The sequence below is a fragment of the Oncorhynchus keta genome, chromosome 30 (assembly GCF_023373465.1).
Source record: "Oncorhynchus keta strain PuntledgeMale-10-30-2019 chromosome 30, Oket_V2, whole genome shotgun sequence".
NCBI lineage: Eukaryota > Metazoa > Chordata > Actinopteri > Salmoniformes > Salmonidae > Oncorhynchus > Oncorhynchus keta.
In genome coordinates, this window is record NC_068450.1 from 20,470,387 (window position 1) to 20,491,786 (window position 21,400).

General features: G+C 46.0%; 1 protein-coding gene across 2 annotated transcripts in view; it reads right to left on the minus strand.

Annotated features, from left to right (window-relative positions):
- LOC118374982 (PH and SEC7 domain-containing protein 2-like) overlaps positions 1-21,400 on the minus strand; it is a 72,194-nt gene that overhangs the window by 34,967 nt on the left and 15,827 nt on the right. For both annotated transcript variants that reach the window (XM_052486816.1, XM_052486815.1), the window contains exons 2-3: positions 19,999-20,701; positions 19,043-19,822 (exon numbers count right to left, since the gene is read on the minus strand). In XM_052486816.1, the coding sequence (XP_052342776.1) occupies positions 19,043-19,822; positions 19,999-20,618 (1,400 nt within the window). In that variant the 5' untranslated portion in view covers positions 20,619-20,701. The remainder of the gene's footprint in view (positions 1-19,042; positions 19,823-19,998; positions 20,702-21,400) is intronic.

Consider the following 21,400-nt stretch of genomic DNA (forward strand, 5'->3'; position numbering starts at 1 on the left):
AGTACAGGACATAACAAAGCTGTTTCAGACTGTTCTACCACAGGAGCACGAGTACAGGACATAACAAAGCTGCTTCAGACTGTTCTACCACAGGAGCACGAGTACAGGACATAACAAAGCTGTTTCAGACTGTTCTACCACAGGAGCACGAGTACAGGACATAACAAAGCTGCTTCAGACTGTTCTACCACAGGAGCACGAGTACAGGACATAACAAAGCTGTTTCAGACTGTTCTACCACGGGAGCACGAGTACAGGACATAACAAAGCTGCTTCAGACTGTTCTACCACAGGAGCACGAGTACAGGACATAATATATATATATATATATATGCCATTTAGCAGACGCTTTTATCCAAAGCGACTTACAGTCATGCGTGCATACATTCTACGTATGGGTGGTCCCGGGAATCAAACCCACTACCCTGGCGTTACAAGCGCCATGCTCTACCAACTGAGCTACAGCTGATTCAGACTGTTCTACCACAGGAGCACGAGTACAGGACATAACAAAGCTGCTTCAGACTGTTCTACCACAGGAGCACGAGTACAGGACATAACAAAGCTGTTTCAGACTGTTCTACCACGGGAGCACGAGTACAGGACATAACAAAGCTGCTTCAGACTGTTCTACCACAGGAGCACGAGTACAGGACATAATATATATATATATATATATATGCCATTTAGCAGACGCTTTTATCCAAAGCGACTTACAGTCATGCGTGCATACATTCTACGTATGGGTGGTCCCGGGAATCGAATCCACTACCCTGGCGTTACAAGCGCCATGCTCTACCAACTGAGCTACAGCTGATTCAGACTGTTCTACCACAGGAGCACGAGTACAGGACATAACAAAGCTGCTTCAGACTGTTCTACCACAGATGCCAGGAGCTGACACTGTCGTTGTCCATGTGGGGTCAAACGAGATCAGGTGGGCTAGCTCGGTACATTTGAAATTTGATTTTAAAGAACTGATTTTAGCATTAAAAGACTCCAAAAAACGGCCAATCATTTCAGGCCCAGTACCATCGTTGGGCTGCGGGTGTGAAAGATTCAGCAGACTGCTGGCATTACACATCTGGTTAAAAGACTGTAGCTCTGCTGGAGTCACTTTTATTGATAACTTTGACACCTTCTGGAAACAGAAGATACTCTACAGGAATGAGTCCATCCAAATCATCTGGCTCCTGGACTCTGTCCACGCATTTCAAGGCTACGTTGAACAATGACTGGTAAATGATCCAAGACCAGCTCAGTTAATCCCTACCATTGTGACAATGAGTCATCATAATGCTGCATCAAATGTACATGATCTTAGGGGCATTGGCAAACACAATGAAAGTAATGTACCCCTAATTGCACCTAATACATCTGTTTATCCTACAGCTATTGTAAGCAGTAATGAGCCTATAAACCAGAGTTACACTGTTAGCACTGAGGCGGTGTGCAATAGTAGGAAGACAACTTTATGCTGCTCACCTCTCAGCTCCAATGTAAATAACATGAGTAAGTCTACCTCTGATAAGCTTCCCAGTAAAGCAATAAAAACAATCAAGCAACCCAGAAAAGTGCTAAAAATAGCCCATATTAACATATATAGCCTAAGAAACAAGGTCCGTGAAGGCAATAACTTGCTTGTAACAGATGACATTCATATTCAGATTATCTCTGAAACTCACTTAGATAATACCTTTTGATGATACAATGGTAGCAATACATGGTCATAACATCTACCGAAAAGACAGAAATGCCAACGGAGGTGGTGTTGCGCTCTATATTCAGAACGACATTCCTGTAAAACTTGGAGAGGAGCTCATGTTAAATACTGTTGAAGTAATATGGCTACAGGTTCATCTGCCTCACCTAAATTACGCCCATTCTTGTGGGAAGCTGCTATAGACCACCAAGTGATGATCAGTCAGTATCTGGATAATACGTGTGAAATGCTTGATAATGTATGTGATATCAACAGATAAGTATATTTTCTGGGTGATTTAAATATTGACTGGCTATCATCAAGCTGCCCACTCAGGAAAAAAACGTACCAGGGTAGTTACAAACAGCACAGGAATGAAATCATTAACATCTATTGATCACATTTTTACTAATGCTGCAGATATGTGCTCAATAGGATGTAGTGATCACAATATAATAGCCATATTGTTACGAAAAACTAAGAGTGGTGGATGGAATCAGGCGCAGAGAGCAGGGTTCTGTCAGTTTATCAAATTATTACACCGGTGCAACCGAAAAATGATCACTCCAACACACAGGGCGTATATAGGTTGCCAGTCCAAAACAACAGGACAAAATAGACCAGAGAATAAAGATAAGAAAACAAATCACACCATCAAACACAGAGTAACAATAAACAAGCCCGCACAAAATACCCAGCGGGCCTAGTGCCCTTAAATACCCTAGAAACAAACCCTAATACAAAACAGGTGTACCCAATTAACCACTAACCAACACAAACGGAAAAGGAATCGATGGCAGCTAATAGGCCGGTTACGACGACCGCCGAGCCCCGCCCGAACAGGAAGAGGCACCCTCTTCAGCGAGGTTCGTGACACATATCTAGGAAAACCAAAGTTCCAAAGGCCGGGCCTATTATGGTGTATAAGAGGTCATACAATACGTTTTGTTGTGATTCATATGTGTAATGAGTGTAATGAGTGTAATGAGGAGCAACCAGACGCTGCACTTGACACATTTATGAAACTACTTATTCCAGTTGCTAATAAGCAGCACCCATTAAGAAAATGACTGTAAAAACGGTTAAATCCCCTTGGATTGATGAGGAATTGAAAAATTGTATGGTTGAGAGGGATGAGGCAAAAGGTATGGCAATTAAGTCTGGCAGCCCAACTGATTGGCAAACTTACTGCAAATTAAGAAATCACGTGACGAAACTAAAGAAAAAGAAAAGAAACTACACTATGAAACAAAGATAAATCATATGAAGAATGATAGTAAAAAGCTTTGGGGCACCTTAAATTAAATTTTTGGGAAAAAAAGCCAACTCAGTTCCTTCAATCATTGAATCAGATGGCTCATTCATCACAAAGCCCACTGATATTGCAAACTATTTAATTACTTTTTCATTGGCAAGTTAAGCAAACTTATGGATGACATGTCAGCAACAAACGCTGACACGATACATCCAAGTATTTCGGACTAAATTATGAAAGACAAGAATTGTACTTTTGAATTCTGTAAAGTTAGTGTGGAAGAGGTGAAACAATTATTGTTGTCTATCAACAATGACAAGCCACCGGGGTCGGACAATCTGGATGGAAAATGACTGAGGATAATAGCAGATGATACTGCCACTCCTATTTTCCACATCTTCAATTTAAGCCTACTGGAAAGTGTGTGCCCTCAGGCCTGGAGGGAAGCTAAAGTCATTCCGCTACCCAAGAATAGTAAAGCCCCCTTCACTGGCTCAAATACTTCTAGAAGAAATTGTGTTTGACCAGATACAAATGCTATTTCACAGTAAACATATCGACAACAGAATTTCAGCATGCTTATTGAGAAGGACACTCAACAAGCACAGCACACAAATGACTGATGATTGGCTGAGAGAAATTGATGATAAAATGATTGTGGGGGCTGTCTTGTAGACTTTAGTGCAGCTTTTAACATTATCGATCATAGTCTGCTGCTGGAAAAAAGTATGTGTTATGGCTTTACACCCCCTGCTATAATGTGGGTTACTTGTCTAACAGAACACAAAGGGTGTTCTTTAATGGAAGCCTCTCAAATATAATCCAGTTTGAATCAGAAATTCTATAATAAAGCGATGCTCTGCCTTCTTAACAAAATTATCAACAAGGCAGGTCCTACAGGCCCTAGTTTTGTCACACCTTGACTACTGTTCAGTCATGTGGTCAGGTGCCACAAAAAAGGACTTAGGAAAATTGCAATGGGCTCAGAACAGGGCAGTACGGCTGGCCCTTGGATATACAGAGAGCTAACATTGATAATATGCACGTTAATCTCTCCTGGCTGAAAGTGAACGAGAGATTGACTTCATCACTACTTTTATTTATGAGAGGTGTTGACATGTCTTTTTAAACTACTAGCACACAGCTCAGAAACCCATGTATAATCCCACAAGACATGCCACTAGAGGTCTCTACACGGTCCCCAAGTCCAGAACAGACTATGGGAGGTACACAGTACTACATAGAGCCATGACTACATGGAACTCTATTCCACATTAAGTAACTGACGCATGCAGTAAAATTATACTTAAAAAACAAATATGAAAACACACAAAAGTGGGGACTGTGAAGCACAAACATTGGCACAGACACATGCATACACACACACACACACACACACACACACACACACACACACACACACACACACACACACACACACACACACACACACACACACACACACACACACACACACACACACACACACACACACACACACACACACACACACACACACACACACGCACGCGATAACATATGCACTATACATACACATGGATTTAGTACAGTAGATATGTGGTAGTGGTGGATTAGGGGCCAGAGGGCACACAGTGTGTTATGAAGTCTGTGAACATATTGTAATGTTTTAAACATGGTATAAACTGCCTTCATTTTGCTGGACCCCAGGAAGAGGAGCTGTTGTTTTGGCAGCAGCTAATGGGGATCCATAATAAATATCAATACAAATTGGGGCGGCAGGTAGCCTAGTGGTTAGAGTGTTGGACTTGTAACCGGAAGTTTGCAAGATTGAATCCCCGAGCTGACAAGGTAAAATATCTGTTCCTAGGCTGTCATTGAAAATAGGAATTTGTTCTTAACTGACTTGCCTAGTTAAATTGTAATATATATATATATTTTTTAAATAGTTGAATAGGATGGAATTGACTAGAATACAGTACATATATTAAATGGGAAAAACAGTATGTGAAATTGATTAAAGCGACCAGTGTTGCATTATTAAAGTGCAGCGGTCTAAGGCACTGCATCTCAGTGCTAGAGGCGTCACTACAGACCCTGGTTTGATCCCGGGCTGTATCACAAATGGTCGTGATCTGGAGTCCCATAAGGCGCTGCAAGAATTGGCCCAGCATCGTTTGGGTTAGTGGAGGGTTTTGGCGGGGTAGGCCATCATTGTAACTAAGAATTTGATCTTAACTGACTTACCCATTTAAATAAAGGTTCATAAAATATCTTTATTTTGAGTTAATGTGGACTCAGTGACTCAGACTGGAGCACCTAGACCAGGACTTGAGCGCTAGTACTCACTCTCTCTCTCTCTCTCTCTCTCTCGCTCTCTTTCTCTCTTTCTCTCTCTCTCTCTCTCACTCTCTCATGTGTCTGTTTTGTATGTAATGTGTAATAATATGTTGGTAGGCTGAATTACTGTTGGTAGGCTGAATTACTGTTGGTAGGACAAGGCTATGCATGTTTGTGTACATGGAAGTCAGGGATTTATGTTTAGTATAGGTTAATAAGGCTGTACAAATGTGAATGCGGAATGAGGATAGTTTTGGAATGTTTTGAAAGTCTGAGAAAGTTAGGTTACCTTTCGTTTGGATCCCGTGACATGGTTGGCATCAGTTGCTGGGACTGCTACTATTTGTCTAATTATCCTGCCGACCAAAGCCGGATCTGAGGAGCTGTTTGGCATAGCAGCTAACCTTGCTGCTAGCTAGATGCCTTTCAAGCTAGCAGGGTTTTCTTGAGGGCTGGAATGCAGCCCGCGACGCGGTTAGCCATTGTGACTGGGACAGCGGATTGTTCCGGGCTTGTGGCTGTCTAGATCCCTGCTGTTTGTTGTTTTCAATCTTCCTTGTGACCTGCCCTGTCTGAAACTGCGAGGAGTAACAGCGTAACCTAAGCTGTTACCGTGACAAAGGCCAAAGCCGGCGGGAGTGCTGTTGAGGATAGTGGTGTCTCTCCATCACAGGTGAGGATCTTTTAAACAAACAAAAAGAAAATAGCTTCAAGTGTTTTGTCCAAATACGGGTGGAGTCAATGAATAAAAGAATGGACGACCTGACCAGAGAGGTCCAGGACCTGATGAACAGTTTGCAGTTCTCCCAGGGTCGGCTCGATGAGTTGAAACAGGAGGTCCAGGACCTGATGAACAGTTTGTAGTTCTCCCAGGGTCAGCTCGATGAGTTGAAACAGGAGGTCCAGGACCTGATGAACAGTTTGTAGTTCTCCCAGGGTCAGCTCGATGAGTTGAAACAGGAGGTCCAGGACCTGATGAACAGTTTGTAGTTATCCCAGAGTCAGCTCGATGAGTTGAAACAGGAGGTCCAGGACCTGATGAACAGTTTGTAGTTATCCCAGGGTCAGCTCGATGAGTTGAAACAGGAGGTCCAGGACCTGATGAACAGTTTGTAGTTATCCCAGGGTCAGCTCGATGAGTTGAAACAGGAGGTCCAGGACCTGATGAACAGTTTGTAGTTATCCCAGGGTCAGCTCGATGAGTTGAAACAGGAGGTCCAGGACCTGATGAACAGTTTGTAGTTATCCCAGGGTCAGCTCGATGAGTTGAAACAGGAGGTCCAGGACCTGATGAACAGTTTGTAGTTATCCCAGGGTCAGCTCGATGAGTTGAAACAGGAGGTCCAGGACCTGATGAACAGTTTGTAGTTATCCCAGGGTCAGCTCGATGAGTTGAAACAGGAGGTCCAGGACCTGATGAACAGTTTGTAGTTATCCCAGGGTCAGCTCGATGAGTTGAAACAGGAGGTCCAGGACCTGATGAACAGTTTGTAGTTATCCCAGGGTCAGCTCGATGAGTTGAAACAGGAGGTCCAGGACCTGATGAACAGTTTGTAGTTATCCCAGGGTCAGCTCGATGAGTTGAAACAGGAGGTCCAGGACCTGATGAACAGTTTGTAGTTCTCCCAGGGTCAGCTCGATGAGTTGAAACAGGAGGTCCAGGACCTGAAGAACAGTTTGTAGTTCTCCCAGGGTCAGCTCAATGAGTTGAAACAGGAGGTCCAGGACCTGAAGAACAGTTTGTAGTTCTCCCAGGGTCAGCTCGATGAGTTGAAACAGGAGGTCCAGGACCTGATGAACAGTTTGTAGTTCTCCCAGGGTCAGCTCGATGAGTTGAAACAGGAGGTCCAGGACCTGATGAACAGTTTGTAGTTCTCCCAGGGTCAGCTCGATGAGTTGAAACAGGAGGTCCAGGACCTGATGAACAGTTTGTAGTTATCCCAGGGTCAGCTCGATGAGTTGAAACAGGAGGTCCAGGACCTGATGAACAGTTTGTAGTTCTCCCAGGGTCAGCTCGATGAGTTGAAACAAGAAAATGGCAAGTTGACAGCAATCTTTTAGTCTTTGAGAGAGGACATCAGTTCTGTATGTGAATCCATGATAACAATGACAGAGAAATCAGATTATCTCGAGGGACAATCCATGATAACAATGACAGAGAAATCCGATTATCTCGAGGGACAATCAAGGCGGTACAACATGGTTGTTAACGGAATTGCAGAATCTCCAAGAACTTGAGGGAAGTAATATCCTGAAGCTGTGCGCCAGAACAGGAAAGAACTCACCCCAGCCATGAAAGCTGCCAGAGAGCGTGGGGACATTGCTTAAATTTGCTATGACAGGCTCATTGTCCACCCTCCCTTCCAAAGGCCTGGAAGGGATGAGAGAGCCAAGCCTATGGGTTTATATCTTTAACATCGCAGCACACAGCACACTTCTATCTCTGATAAGCTACCCAGGAAAGGGTTGAAAATAACCCATGTTAATATATGTAGCCTTAGAAATAATGTTCATGAAGTCAATAACTTGCTATCATCAGATAACATTCATATATTAGCCATTTCTGAGATTCACTTAGATAATTAATTTGATGATACAGCAGTAGCAATACAAGGATATAACATCTATAGAAGAGACAGAAATGCTTATGGGGCTCCGGAGTGGTGCAGCGTCACATAGGGCAGTGCACAATTGGCCCAGCCACTGCCAGCTAGCCTACTTCAGCAGTACTGTATCATTTTAATCATTTTAGTCAATAAGATTCTTGCTACGTAAGCTTAACTTTCTGAACATTCGAGACGTGTAGTCCACTTGTCATTCCAATCTCCTTTGCATTAGCGTAGCCTCTTCTGTAGCCTGTCAACTATGTGTCTGTCTATCCCTGTTCTCTCCTCTCTGCACAGACCATACAAACGCTCCACACCGCGTGGCCGCGGCCACCCTAATCTGGTGGTCCCAGCGCGCACGACCCACGTGGAGTTCCAGGTCTCCGGTAGCCTCTGGAACTGCCGATCTGCGGCCAACAAGGCAGAGTTCATCTCAGCCTATGCCTCCCTCCAGTCCCTCGACTTCTTGGCACTGACGGAAACATGGATCACCACAGACAACACTGCTACTCCTACTGCTCTCTCTTCGTCCGCCCACGTGTTCTCGCACACCCCGAGAGCTTCTGGTCAGCGGGGTGGTGGCACCGGGATCCTCATCTCTCCAAAGTGGTCATTCTCTCTTTCTCCCTTACCCATCTGTCTATCGCCTCCTTTGAATTCCATGCTGTCACAGTTACCAGCCCTTTCAAGCTTAACATCCTTATCATTTATCGCCCTCCAGGTTCCCTCGGAGAGTTCATCAATGAGCTTGATACCTTGATAAGCTCCTTTCCTGAGGACGGCTCACCTCTCACAGTGCTGGGCGACTTTAACCTCCCCACGTCTACCTTTGACTCATTCCTCTCTGCCTCCTTCTTTCCACTCCTCTCCTCTTTTGACCTCACCCTCTCACCTTCCCCCTACTCACAAGGCAGGCAATACGCTCGACCTCATCTTTACTAGATGCTGTTCTTCCACTAACCTCATTGCAACTCCCCTCCAAGTCTCCGACCACTACCTTGTATCCTTTTCCCTCTCGCTCTCATCTAACACCTCCCACACTGCCCCTACTCGGATGGTATCGCGCCGTCCCAACCTTCGCTCTCTCTCCCCCGCTACTCTCTCCTCTTCCATCCTATCATCTCTTCCCTCTGCTCAAACCTTCTCCAACCTATCTCCTGATTCTGCCTCCTCAACCCTCCTCTCCTCCCTTTCTGCATCCTTTGACTCTCTATGTCCCCTATCCTCCAGGCCGGCTCGGTCCTCCCCTCCCCGCCCCGTGGCTCGACGACTCATTGCGAGCTCACAGAACAGGGCTCCGGGCAGCCGAGCGGAAATGGAGGAAAACTCGCCTCCCTGCGGACCTGGCATCCTTTCACTCCCTCCTCTCTACATTTTCCTCCTCTGTCTCTGCTGCTAAAGCCATTTTCTACCACTCTAAATTCCAAGCATCTGCCTCTAACCCTAGGAAGCTCTTTGCCACCTTCTCCTCCCTCCTGAATCCTCCTCCCCCTCCCCCCCCTCCCTCTCTGCAGATGACTTCGTCAACCACTTTGAAAAGAAGGTCGACGACATCCGATCCTCGTTTGCTAAGTCAAACGGCACCGCTGGTTCTGCTCACACTGCCCTACCCTGTGCTCTGACCTCTTTCTCCCCTCTCTCTCCAGATGAAATCTCGCGTCTTGTGACGGCCGGCCGCCCAACAACCTGCCCGCTTGACCCTATCCCCTCCTCTCTTCTCCAGACCATTTCCGGAGACCTTCTCCCTTACCTCACCTCGCTCATCAACTCATCCCTGACCGCTGGCTACGTCCCTTCCGTCTTTAAGAGAGCGAGATTTGCACCCCTTCTGAAAAAACCTACACTCGATCCCTCCGATGTCAACAACTACAGACCAGTATCCCTTCTTTCTTTTCTCTCCAAAACTCTTGAACGTGCCGTCCTTGGCCAGCTCTCCCGCTATCTCTCTCTGAATGACCTTCTCGATCCAAATCAGTCAGGTTTCAAGACTAGTCATTCAACTGAGACTGCTCTTCTCTGTATCACGGAGGCGCTCCGCACCGCTAAAGCTAACTCTCTCTCCTCTGCTCTCATCCTTCTAGACCTATCGGCTGCCTTCGATACTGTGAACCATCAGATCCTCCCTCTCCACCCTCTCCGAGTTGGGCATCTCCGGCGCGGCCCACGCTTGGATTGCGTCCTACCTGACAGGTCGCTCCTACCAGGTGGCGTGGCGAGAATCTGTCTCCTCACCACGCGCTCTCACCACTGGTGTCCCCCAGGGCTCTGTTCTAGGCCCTCTCCTATTCTCGCTATACACCAAGTCACTTGGCTCTGTCATAACCTCACATGGTCTCTCCTATCATTGCTATGCAGACGACACACAATTAATCTTCTCCTTTCCCCCTTCTGATGACCAGGTGGCGAATCGCATCTCTGCATGTCTGGCAGACATATCAGTGTGGATGACGGATCACCACCTCAAGCTGAACCTCGGCAAGACGGAGCTGCTCTTCCTCCCGGGGAAGGACTGCCCGTTCCACGATCTCGCCATCACGGTTGACAACTCCATTGTGTCCTCCTCCCAGAGCGCTAAGAACCTTGGCGTGATCCTGGACAACACCCTGTCGTTCTCAACTAACATCAAGGCGGTGGCCCGTTCCTGTAGGTTCATGCTCTACAACATCCGCAGAGTTCGACCCTGCCTCACACAGGAAGCGGCGCAGGTCCTAATCCAGGCACTTGTCATCTCCCGTCTGGATTACTGCAACTCGCTGTTGGCTGGGCTCCCTGCCTGTGCCATTAAACCCCTACAACTCATCCAGAACGCCGCAGCCCGTCTGGTGTTCAACCTTCCCAAGTTCTCTCACGTCACCCCGCTCCTCCGCTCTCTCCACTGGCTTCCAGTTGAAGCTCGCATCCGCTACAAGACCATGGTGCTTGCCTACGGAGCTGTGAGGGGAACGGCACCTCAGTACCTCCAGGCTCTGATCAGGCCCTACACCCAAACAAGGGCACTGCGTTCATCCACCTCTGGCCTGCTCGCCTCCCTACCACTGAGGAAGTACAGTTCCCGCTCAGCCCAGTCAAAACTGTTCGCTGCTCTGGCCCCCAATGGTGGAACAAACTCCCTCACGACGCCAGGACAGCAGAGTCAATCACCACCTTCCGGAGACACCTGAAACCCCACCTCTTTAAGGAATACCTAGGATAGGATAAGTAATCCTCCTCACCCCCCCCCCCTTTAAGATTTAGATGCACTATTGTAAAGTGACTGTTCTACTGGATGTCATAAGGTGAATGCACCAATTTGTAAGTCGCTCTGGACAAGAGCGTCTGCTAAATGACTTAAATGTAATGTTAAATGTCCGAGTTAGGGTTTGGACGGGGTACCAAGCTGTCTGCTCAAGAGGAAGCTTCTCACTGTAACCAGTGCCTGTAATCTGGTTCAGGTTATTAATCAACCTACCAGGCTGTTTACAAACATTACAGGAACAAGATCATCCACATGTATTGATAACATTTGTACTAATACTGTAGAACGTTGTTCTAAAGCTCTATCCATACCCATTGGATAAAGTGATCACAGTACTGTATAGTGGCTATATCCAGGAAAGCTAAAGTTCCTAAATATGGGCCTAAAATAGTGTATAAGAGATCATACTAAATATTTTGCTGTGACTCTTATGTGAATGATGTAAAAAATATTTTTTGGTCTAATGTGATTAATAAGGAACATCCAGACGGTGCACTTCACTAATTTGAAGTTACTGAAACCCTTAACAAAGAGTTGCAGTCTGTTTTGGAATGGGTGACCAGTAATAAACTGGTCCAGAACATCTCTAAAACTAAGAGCATTGTATTTGGTACATATCATTCCCTAAGTTCTAGACCTCAGCTGAATCTGGTAATGAATGGTGTGGCTGTTAAACAAGTTGAGGAGACTAAAATATTTGGTGTTACCTTAGATTGTAAACTACCATGGTCAAAACATATTTTCAGTGGTTGTAAAGATGGGGAGAGGTCTGTCCATAATAAATAGATGCTCTGATTTTTTTGACACCACAAAGCAAGTCCTGCAGGCTCTAGTTTGATCTTATCTTGATTATTATCCAGTCATATGGTCAAGTGCTGCAAAGAAAGACCTAGTTAAGCTGCAGCTGGCCCAGAACAGAACGGAACATCTTGCTCTTCATTGTAATCAGAGGGATAATATGAATACCATGTAAGCCAGTCTCTCTTGGATAAGAGTTGAGGAAAGACTGACTGTGTCACTTCTTGTTATTAAAAGAAACACTAATGTGTTGAAAATTCAAAAATGGTTTGCATAGTCAACTTACACACATCTCTGACACACACACTTACCCCACCATACATGCCACCAGGGGTCTTTTCACAGTCCCCAGGTCCAGAACAAATTCAAGCAAACATACAGTATTATACAGAGCCATGAGTGCATGGAACTCCAAAAACACCCCACTGCACAACGCCTCTCCCCCATGTGACCTCCTTGTGTGTATGTACTGTATGTGTAACTGATAGAAGCACACACACACACACTACATGTGAATGTTTTTAAATGTTTGTTTTTTTTGGTTGTGTGTCGGACCCCAGTAAGACTAGCTGTTGCCAATGGCATCGGCTAATGTGGATCCTAATAAATCAAAATGGCCCACTGTTTTTGTAATTTTGCCAATAACTAGACTAAATCATTATTCAAATGACAAAAATGAGACTGTGATGTGAATGATATCGTTGTCAAAATGACTAAGACTAGACTAAATCTAAAAAAGGTGTGTGTGTGTATGTGTATGTGTATGCGTGAGCGTGTGTGGGTGTGTGTTCATGGCATATTGCTGCTGGAACATGAGTGGATTATCAAAAGAGAATTTCAGCAGCAGAGAGAAGAACTCTCCCAAGAGCTTTATTACTTTAGAGCAGTGCTTCTCAATTATTTTCTGTTACTCCCCGCCTAGGAAGTAGTAAACATTTCGTGCCCCCGACTGTAAATAGTAACATTTGTCTATAAAATTGTTTTAATTACACCTCTGCATAACGTTGTATCCTTATTAACATTAAAGAAAACAAAAAAAGAATATAGATCAACTTACAACAAAGAATAACTTTATTAACAAAGCTTTTTAGTCTTTAACAAAAAATACCTAAAGTGCATAATTTTGCCTGTTTATTTAAAAATAAAAACAATCCTTATTTAAGCTGTAAACATTTTTTGACCTGAAAAATTAAATAAAATATAATCAATAAATAATAATAAATTCAAATTGATCAGCAACATTAACTCAGGAGCACAATATATGAAACACTTTGACCTATAAAACAAAAATGTTAGTGATTGGGTGCAGAGATGTAGCGGAGTCAGGCGCAGGACACAGGTTTGAGCAACACAACTGAGTTTACTCACAAAAATTCAAGCAATATTCCAAATAGGAAAATGCATACAAACTAACACCTACAACAACCACTAAGACACCAACAACAACCACTAAGACACCAACAATCATGGACAGAACAGAGATGTATGCCAGAGGGTTAAATAAGGAACATGATATGGGGATTGAAACGAGGTGTGATTAATACAGACAAAACAAAATGAAAATGAAACATGGATCGGTGGTGACGAGAAAGCCAGTGACCGCCGAACACCACCCGAACAAGGAGAGGGACCAACTTCGGCGGAGGTCGTGACAAAAAATGAATAAAACAATTTGTGCTGATTTTTAAAAAAGTCTAAATGAGGAAGTCAGGATTAATGGCTACAATGAGCACGTTTTGCAGAGCACAGCTTTTCGAAGCGGGGTTTGAAGCATGATACTGCAACTCTCAGCTCCTTCTCAATGTTTAGCTGGGATCTGTACTTGGTCTTCAGTGCAGCAAGAGCAGAGAAGACAGTCTCACAAAGATAAGATGTTGCAAAAGGAAGAATAATGCCCATGGCCCTCTGCCCTAAGAGTGGATTCTGCCTCTCTACACTCAGCCAGAATTCAGTCAGTGTCTGTGATGTCAACCTCAGTCTCAATATGGAGTCAGACGTCATATCAATGAACTGGTCCTCCTCTGCAGAGCTGAAACCAGTTGGAGCTGGTGCATTGAAAGGATCTCTCACCCAGTCATATTGGGAACTGGTCCTCCTCTGCAGAGCTGAAACCAGTTGGAGCTGGTGCATTGAAAGGATCTCTCACCCAGTTATATTGGGAACTGGTCCTCCTCTGCAGAGCTGAAACCAGTTGGAGCTGGTGCATTGAAAGGATCTCTCACCCAGTCATATTGGGAACTGGTCCTCCTCTGCAGAGCTGAAACCAGTTGAAACTGGTGCATTGAAAGGATCTCTCACCCAGTTATATTGGGAACTGTTTTCAGGGAAGTACTTTTTAAAGAATCCCATCAGTGATGAAATATGCTCCTTAATGTATGGAATCACTGAGGTGGCATCATAGTCAGTAGTGTCAACAAGTTCATGCAGGTTCTCGGATTAATCAGTATTTCCTTCATCAAGTCGCCTGCCCCACATTGCAAGCTTTCGAGTGAAAGAGCTGATCTTGTCTGTGACCTGAGGGAGGTGTTTATCTTTCCTTGAAGCTGTAGATTTAGTTCATTTAGCTTTCCAAATATGTCACTCAGGTAGGCCAGTTTTGCCAGGAAGTTCTCATCACAAAATGTTTCTGTGAGGTCATACTTGTGCTCCTGCTCCTAAAACATTCCTATCTGCTCTCTGAGCTCAACAACTCGGGACAAGACTTTTCCTCGTGACAGCCACCTTGCTTCACTGTGAAACAGCACAGCTTGATGTTCAGCTCCCATCTCCTCACAGATAGCAGAGAAAACTCTTGTTTTTAGTGGTCTGGTCTTTATAAAATTGACTACACCTACAATGTCAGTCATAACCTCACTTAATTCAGAGGAGAGGTGCCTTGATGCCAGTGCTTCTCTGTGTATAACACAGTGTGTCCGCTCAGCATTAGGTGAGGCCTTCTTGATGAGTGCCCGAAGTCCTTTTCTCATCCCTGCCATGGTCTGTGCACCATCACTGCAAACACCAATGCAGTTCTCCCACTTTAGCCCATTCTCAGTCAGGAAGCAGTCCAGCATTTTGAATAGCTCTTCAGCTGTGGCTCTGTCTCTGACATATTTACAAAAAAGATCCTCACACAGGGAGTTTGTCATGTCAAAACGTACATAAGCGATAAACAAACAGTCTTTGTTGCTGTCAGTTGCTTCATCGAACTGTAAGGCGAAACGTTTGTCTTTGAGTTTATCTACCAGCTGTTCTTTAAGATCGTTAGCAATGTCATTTATACGTCTGGCGACAGGGTCATTGGACAGAGGGATAGTTTTTATTTTGCAGCACTTGCGTCATCCAGCAGGACAGAGACCAGGTCTAATGCTGCAGGCAGTATCAGCTCCTCTGCTATGGGGGTTGTTGCACTGAGCAATTTGGTACGCCACCTTATAGGATGCTAACAGTGCTGGTTTATTGTTGGCACGTTTTCGCTGAAAATCCTCAAGCGGCTTATCAGCGTGATTGGGGTGTAATGTCTTTAAGTTACGCCTTCATTTATTTGGCTTCATGCTGTCCGCTGCCAACATTTTTAGACACAGTAAACATACCGGTCTCTCCTCGTCTCCCACCGTAGTCACAGTGATGCCAAGCGCTACATACGCTTCATCATATCTCCTCATCTTAGCTTTCGGGAGACTTACATTTGTCTCATTATCTCCGTCTCTCTCCGCCTTTCTTTCCATCCCTGTTAAATATTTTTCCATGGTGTCTCTTAAGGGTTTGTTATCTGCGCTTCATATCTCCTGCTCTGTGCTGTGTGCTCTTGTTCGGTGCAAAAAAAACCTACTCCCTGCGGCAAAAAAAAAGCATGTTCCCCGGGGTCACACGCGCCCCCTCTGGCATCGCTCTGAGCCCCCCCAGGGGGGCGCGCCCCACTATTTGAGAAGGACTGTTTTAGAGTGACACCCACAAGGACAGGGCCTGTCTCTCTGGTGTTTGTGTGTGTGTGTTTGCATCCTTGCATTTGTCTGTGTGTCTATGTGTATGTTTGTGTGCATGTGTGTGTGTGTGTGTTTGCATCCTTGCGTCTCTCTGTGTGTCTGTGCAGCACATATTACATGAAGCAGAGTAATCTTCAATGAGAGGCAGCTCCTCTGATATAGAGGTTGTGACTTTCATCTTGTCTGTTTACAGCCTCACATCTCTGTATCCTGCTCACAGGGGAGAGAGGCCCAGGCTGTCCCAAATGATACACTATTCCCTTTATAGTGCACTACTTTTGACTAGGGCCCATAGGACTGTGGTCAAAAGTAGTCCACTATAAAGGGAATAGGGTTCCATTTGGGATGCATTCCCAGTCTTACAGCCTGATCAATGGGCACAATACCGTATCCAACTCCATCACCTGCCTAGCATCTCTCTCTGACAGAAACATCATTCAGCCAGCAATGATCTGGACACCTACCGTAAAGCTATTCAGAAACAGATCTAGCTAGGTAGCACCAGCTGGCTTTCTAAGCTGTAATACTAGGACCACATGTGTGTCCTCATGTTCATATTGGGAGTGGCTGGGGATTTCAGGTCGGTGGTCTCCTATTCATGTGGCTTTAGTACAGCCATATAGCTATATGGATTATAGTTAAGCTTCAACTATACTGGTCCACTGCTGTAGAGAGAGAACCAGAACCAATTCAATGTTCTCATGGAGATTGACTGATAGGCTGTCTGTAACAAGGAACCAGACCCACTGACTGACTGAGTAGCTTACTAACTGACTGACTGACTGACCGACTAGCTTACTAACTGACTGACTGGGTGATATACTGACTGACTGACTGGATAACTGATTGACTGATTGGGTGGCTGACTGACTGACTGGCTGACTGGCTGACTGGATAACTGATTGACTGATTGGGTGACTGACTGACTGACTGGGTGGCTGACTGACTAACTGGCTGGCTGACTGACTGACAAACTGGCTGACTGGTTGACTGACTGACTGGCTGACTAAATGGGTGGCTGACTGACTGACTGGTTAACTGACTGAGTGGCTGACTGACTGACTGGTTAACTGACTGAGTGGCTGACTGACTGACTGGTTAACTGACTGAGTGGCTGACTGACTGGTTAACTGACTGAGTGGCTGACTGACTGGGTCGATGAGTGCTCTTCCTCTCTTCCTTTTTGCGGCTGCTGGTTCCTGCTGAGATAAAGACTAGTTACCCACAATATTCTCAGTAAAGATGTTAGCATTGTGGCTACCAGCTGGGTTTGGGAGAGGTGGGAAACAGAGAGTGAGGGAAGGAAGGGCAGCAGTTAAGGATAAAAGGAGGAGTAGAGAAAATTAGGGGGAGGGGGAGGGAAGGGAAGGGGAGAAGTGAGAGGAGGAGAAGGAGGGGTAGAGACAAGAGAGAGAAGATGGGATGGGACATGGGAGGGAAAAAGAGAGGGAGCACCAGAGTAGAGATCTGACTGTAAAAGAGAACAGACGTTGTGCATCATCCTCTGTTTGACAGAACGATGCAAACAAAGAGATCATTCCTGCTACTTTACCCATCTTCAAAGAGAGCTGCATGAGCACATATAGAGACTCCAAATATGATAAGAATTTTATCTATAAAGCATTTTTTTTCATGCATTACGCTCAAATTGACTTCCCTACACCTGTATCCACTCCAGATTGAAAAGTGGCTGGTAAGCCTGGCATGATCTAGAAGCATGTGTTCTCCCCTCTCTCCCGCTGGGCAGAGGAAGGCCAAAGACGGTGATGTCACCGCCAAAACAATGTCTCATTCAGCCAGTGGCTGACGGGCAGGAAGCAGGCTCTCGCTTAAACGATAACATCTGCAGAAGTACAGAGAGCTGCCATCTATCAGAACTATTAGAAATGTACTGAGCATGTATAAGTCCCTAGTGCAGAGAAGAGCCAATGTATTTTGGAGTTGGAACACATGCCAGCTTCACTCATTCTGTAATCCATCCTGGAATTCAGAATGATCTCTAATGCCATCAGTTCTAGAATTCACCACACAGCCTTTAGAATTCTGTGTGTCACACATTCTAAAAGGAGGCACTTCGCTCCATGATATCCTACACTGACTCAGAAGTGGAACACCAAGTGATCAGCAGAACATTATCCCAGCAGTGATTTCTGACTATCTGACACGATTTGAAACATTAGACCCAGAGACTGTGGTCCTGTGGGGATAGTAGAATGGCTCCTGACCTATGTCCAGGTCTCATGTTTCCATGTGTTTCACATTCCTACGCTTATATGGGAGAACATAGCTATGTGATAATGGACCTGGTTGACGTTTTTTGGCATAAACTCTGACACAGGTATTGCAATGTATATAAACTAGATGCTAGCATGCTTTCTCTAGGACATGGGTGGGCAACTCCTCGAGGGCCTGACTGGTAGCACACTTTTTCTCCATCCTAAGCAAACACAGCTGATTAATCAAATGGCATTCTAAACTGAAGATCATGATTAGGTGATTATTGGAGTCAAGTGTGTTAGCTGGAGCTAGGTCAAAACTGTGACACCAATCAGGCCCCCGAGGACTGAAATTTTCCATCCCTGCTCTAGGAATTGATTACATTCAGTATTTTGTGTAGGTTCAATGTGATGTTCATATTCTCAGCTCTAACTAAATTATCCAATGCATAGACCCCCATCTCCTGCAGCCTTGGACTTGTAGCACAAGCACAGCCAGGCACAGCCAGTGGGAGGGGGGCAGTATGAACGGGACTCTCCACTGAGACACCCAGCCAGACCAACCAGACCAGACCCCCCTGCTAATGAACCTCAGCTGGCCTGGCCATCTCACTCATGCCCCCTGCTGGATGTGAGCTTCACTAGACATACTTTAGTAGTGGATAGGCCAGAGACTTTTCTTGAATGATATCTGAGTACTGCACTTTGATTCACCTAAATCAATTCTGCTTAAATCGATAGCCAACCAGCCACAACCTGTGACAACCTACGACTGACCAACTCAACATATCCCTAATCCTAGTCATAACCCTAACTGTAACCCTAAAGCTAACCCTAGCTTCAAGTCCACACCCCGGCTCAATTCTAACCGTAGCCATTAATCTAACTCTAACTCACTCAACCCACCATAATTCCCCACCCCTTTTCCCCTGCCTTGCCATCTTACCTCATAGAGTTGGGTTTGGCTCCAGAACCCTCCGCTCCCCCATGGGTGTTCATGTGAAACCCATTTGGGATGGCCCATCGGCCAGGCTGGCTCAGGACAAACTCCGACCTGGTCCCGGTGATGGTGGTCCGCAGTGGGCTTCCTCCAGATCCAAGCTCACGGCCTGCAGCACTCTCCCCAGCCTCAGGCTCTCCTCGTTGGGCCTCGGGTCCAGCCTCGCTTCCCTCCTGCTCCATGACAGTGGCTAGTTCCAGCTCCAGAGGCTCAGGGCTCTGGAGAAAGGACCTCTGCTGGATGAGGGGGGTGAGCGGAGCCTCGAAGCTGACACAGCTGTCTGTCTCGTCTGTGAGTGACAGGACATCCAGGGAGTCTAGACTACTGTAGCACGTCCCCCCGCGAAGAAGCGCAGACTCAACAATACGCTCAAACGTCGAGCTGAAGCCGTCCTTGTTGTCCATCACGCTCTTCCCCCTCTCTCCCTCCCCGTCTTCCTCATCTTCTTCTTCCTCCCCCTCTATGGCGACAACATGCTCCACGATGCGTTCAAACACAGAGCTGAAACTGTCCTGGTTCTCCCTTCCCTCCCCTTCCTCCTCCTCCTCTTCCTCCACCTCTGTGTCCGCCAGCTCTACGGAACACTCGAAGGTGGAGCTGAACGTGTCCAGGTGTTCATGGATGACATCCACTAAGCCGCCTCCTTCTCTTTCATCTTCATCATCTTCGTCATCCTCCTCTTCATGCCCTTTGATTCCATTCTCAGGTCCTATTCCATTGTCCAGCCTGTATAGAAACATAGAGTATTATCGGAATAAAACGTTTAATGAAATAGCTACACACTCACCCTCCACATTAACACACTCATCTCAGTCTGTTGAAGGATGTTCTATAAATGACCCGACATATACATTCACTCATGACCACACTAGTCAAGGACTGCTCATATCTGTTGTACTGACCTGACTATGTCCAGAGACCGTGGTGGGTCTGGTAAGTCCTGGTCCTGGTCCTGGTCTTCTTCCTGATCCTCGGGTGGTGGTGGTGGAGGTAACTCCTCCTCACCCTCCTCCTCCTCTTCCTCCTCACAGCCGGGCTCGCAGGCTGGTTCTGACTCCTCTGTGGCCTCTGTGTTCATGTTATCCCCCTCTTTCTCCACCTCCTCCTCCCTTTCTTCCCTCTCCTCCTCTCTCTCTAGCTCTCTGTCTGGCTGACCATCCCCTGCATCTATCCTCTCATCCTCCACTCCATCTTCTTCATCACTTGTCTCTGCCATACTCTCTCTCTCTTCATGCACCTCTCCTTCTCCCTGCCACACTTGTTCCACTCCCTCATCTACCTCATCACCCTCTCCCTTTCCACTTTCCTCACCTTCTCTTTCTCTGTGTACTTCCCTTTGTACCGTAACACTTTCCTCCCCTTCCATCTCATTGGTCCCCTCTATCCCCTCCACCTCCAGACGTTGCCCCTCCAGCCCTTGGTTTGTGGCTGGCTTATCTGCAGGGTGGGCTGGCGTCTCCCTTTGGCTGTCTGGGGATGTAGGGGGTTCAGTCTGGGGGTGTCCCTGCCCCTCCTGGGTCATGGTGCCTACGTGTGTCGTGGAGTCCTCTGGGGCTGGGTCGGAGACAGAGAGCTCTGGATCCAGGACTAGGGAGGACTAACCGTCTGGCCGAAAGAGAGAGAGAGAGAGAGAGAGAGAGAGAGAGAGAGAGAGAGAGAAGGGAAACACGTGAAAAAAGAGAAGAAAATAAAATATAATAAAAAGGAGAGACAGTAGGGGGAGGGGGAGGGATGCTGTCTGTTACAGTAATTTCATTATTATTAGCCTTAATTGTAATACGGAGGTCACCTTGGAAAGGAACACCCAGTATTTGTGCATGTGTGTGGGTGTGTGTATGTGTGTATGTGTGTACGTGCTTGTCTCAATGTCTGTGTGTGTGTCTAGAATGATATCTCCTCTAAAGAACAGTTCAAAAGAAGGAGAAAACGAGGGGCACAAGAAGGAGGGCGAGAGAGAAAACAAGCAAAGGAAGATCATTTTAAAGCCCCTTCAGATCCATGTCAAAAGGATCCATCCATCTGACAGTCATCTTTTCTCCAGAGCAGCAGGCCTTTAATCCACACAGCAGCTCCTCTACTCCTCCTCACAGCTCACATCACATCACATATCACATATCACATCACATCTCACATCACTCATTCACAGCTGCATTTCTTCTCTTTTCACAGCTGAATGGCTAACACAAAGCACTCAGGTTAAGTGCCCTGCTCTGGGGTCCATATGCTGAAGGCCCACCTGGGATTTAAACCTGCAACCTTATGGACACCAGGCACCAGTTTCTATTGGAACATCAGCTGGAGATG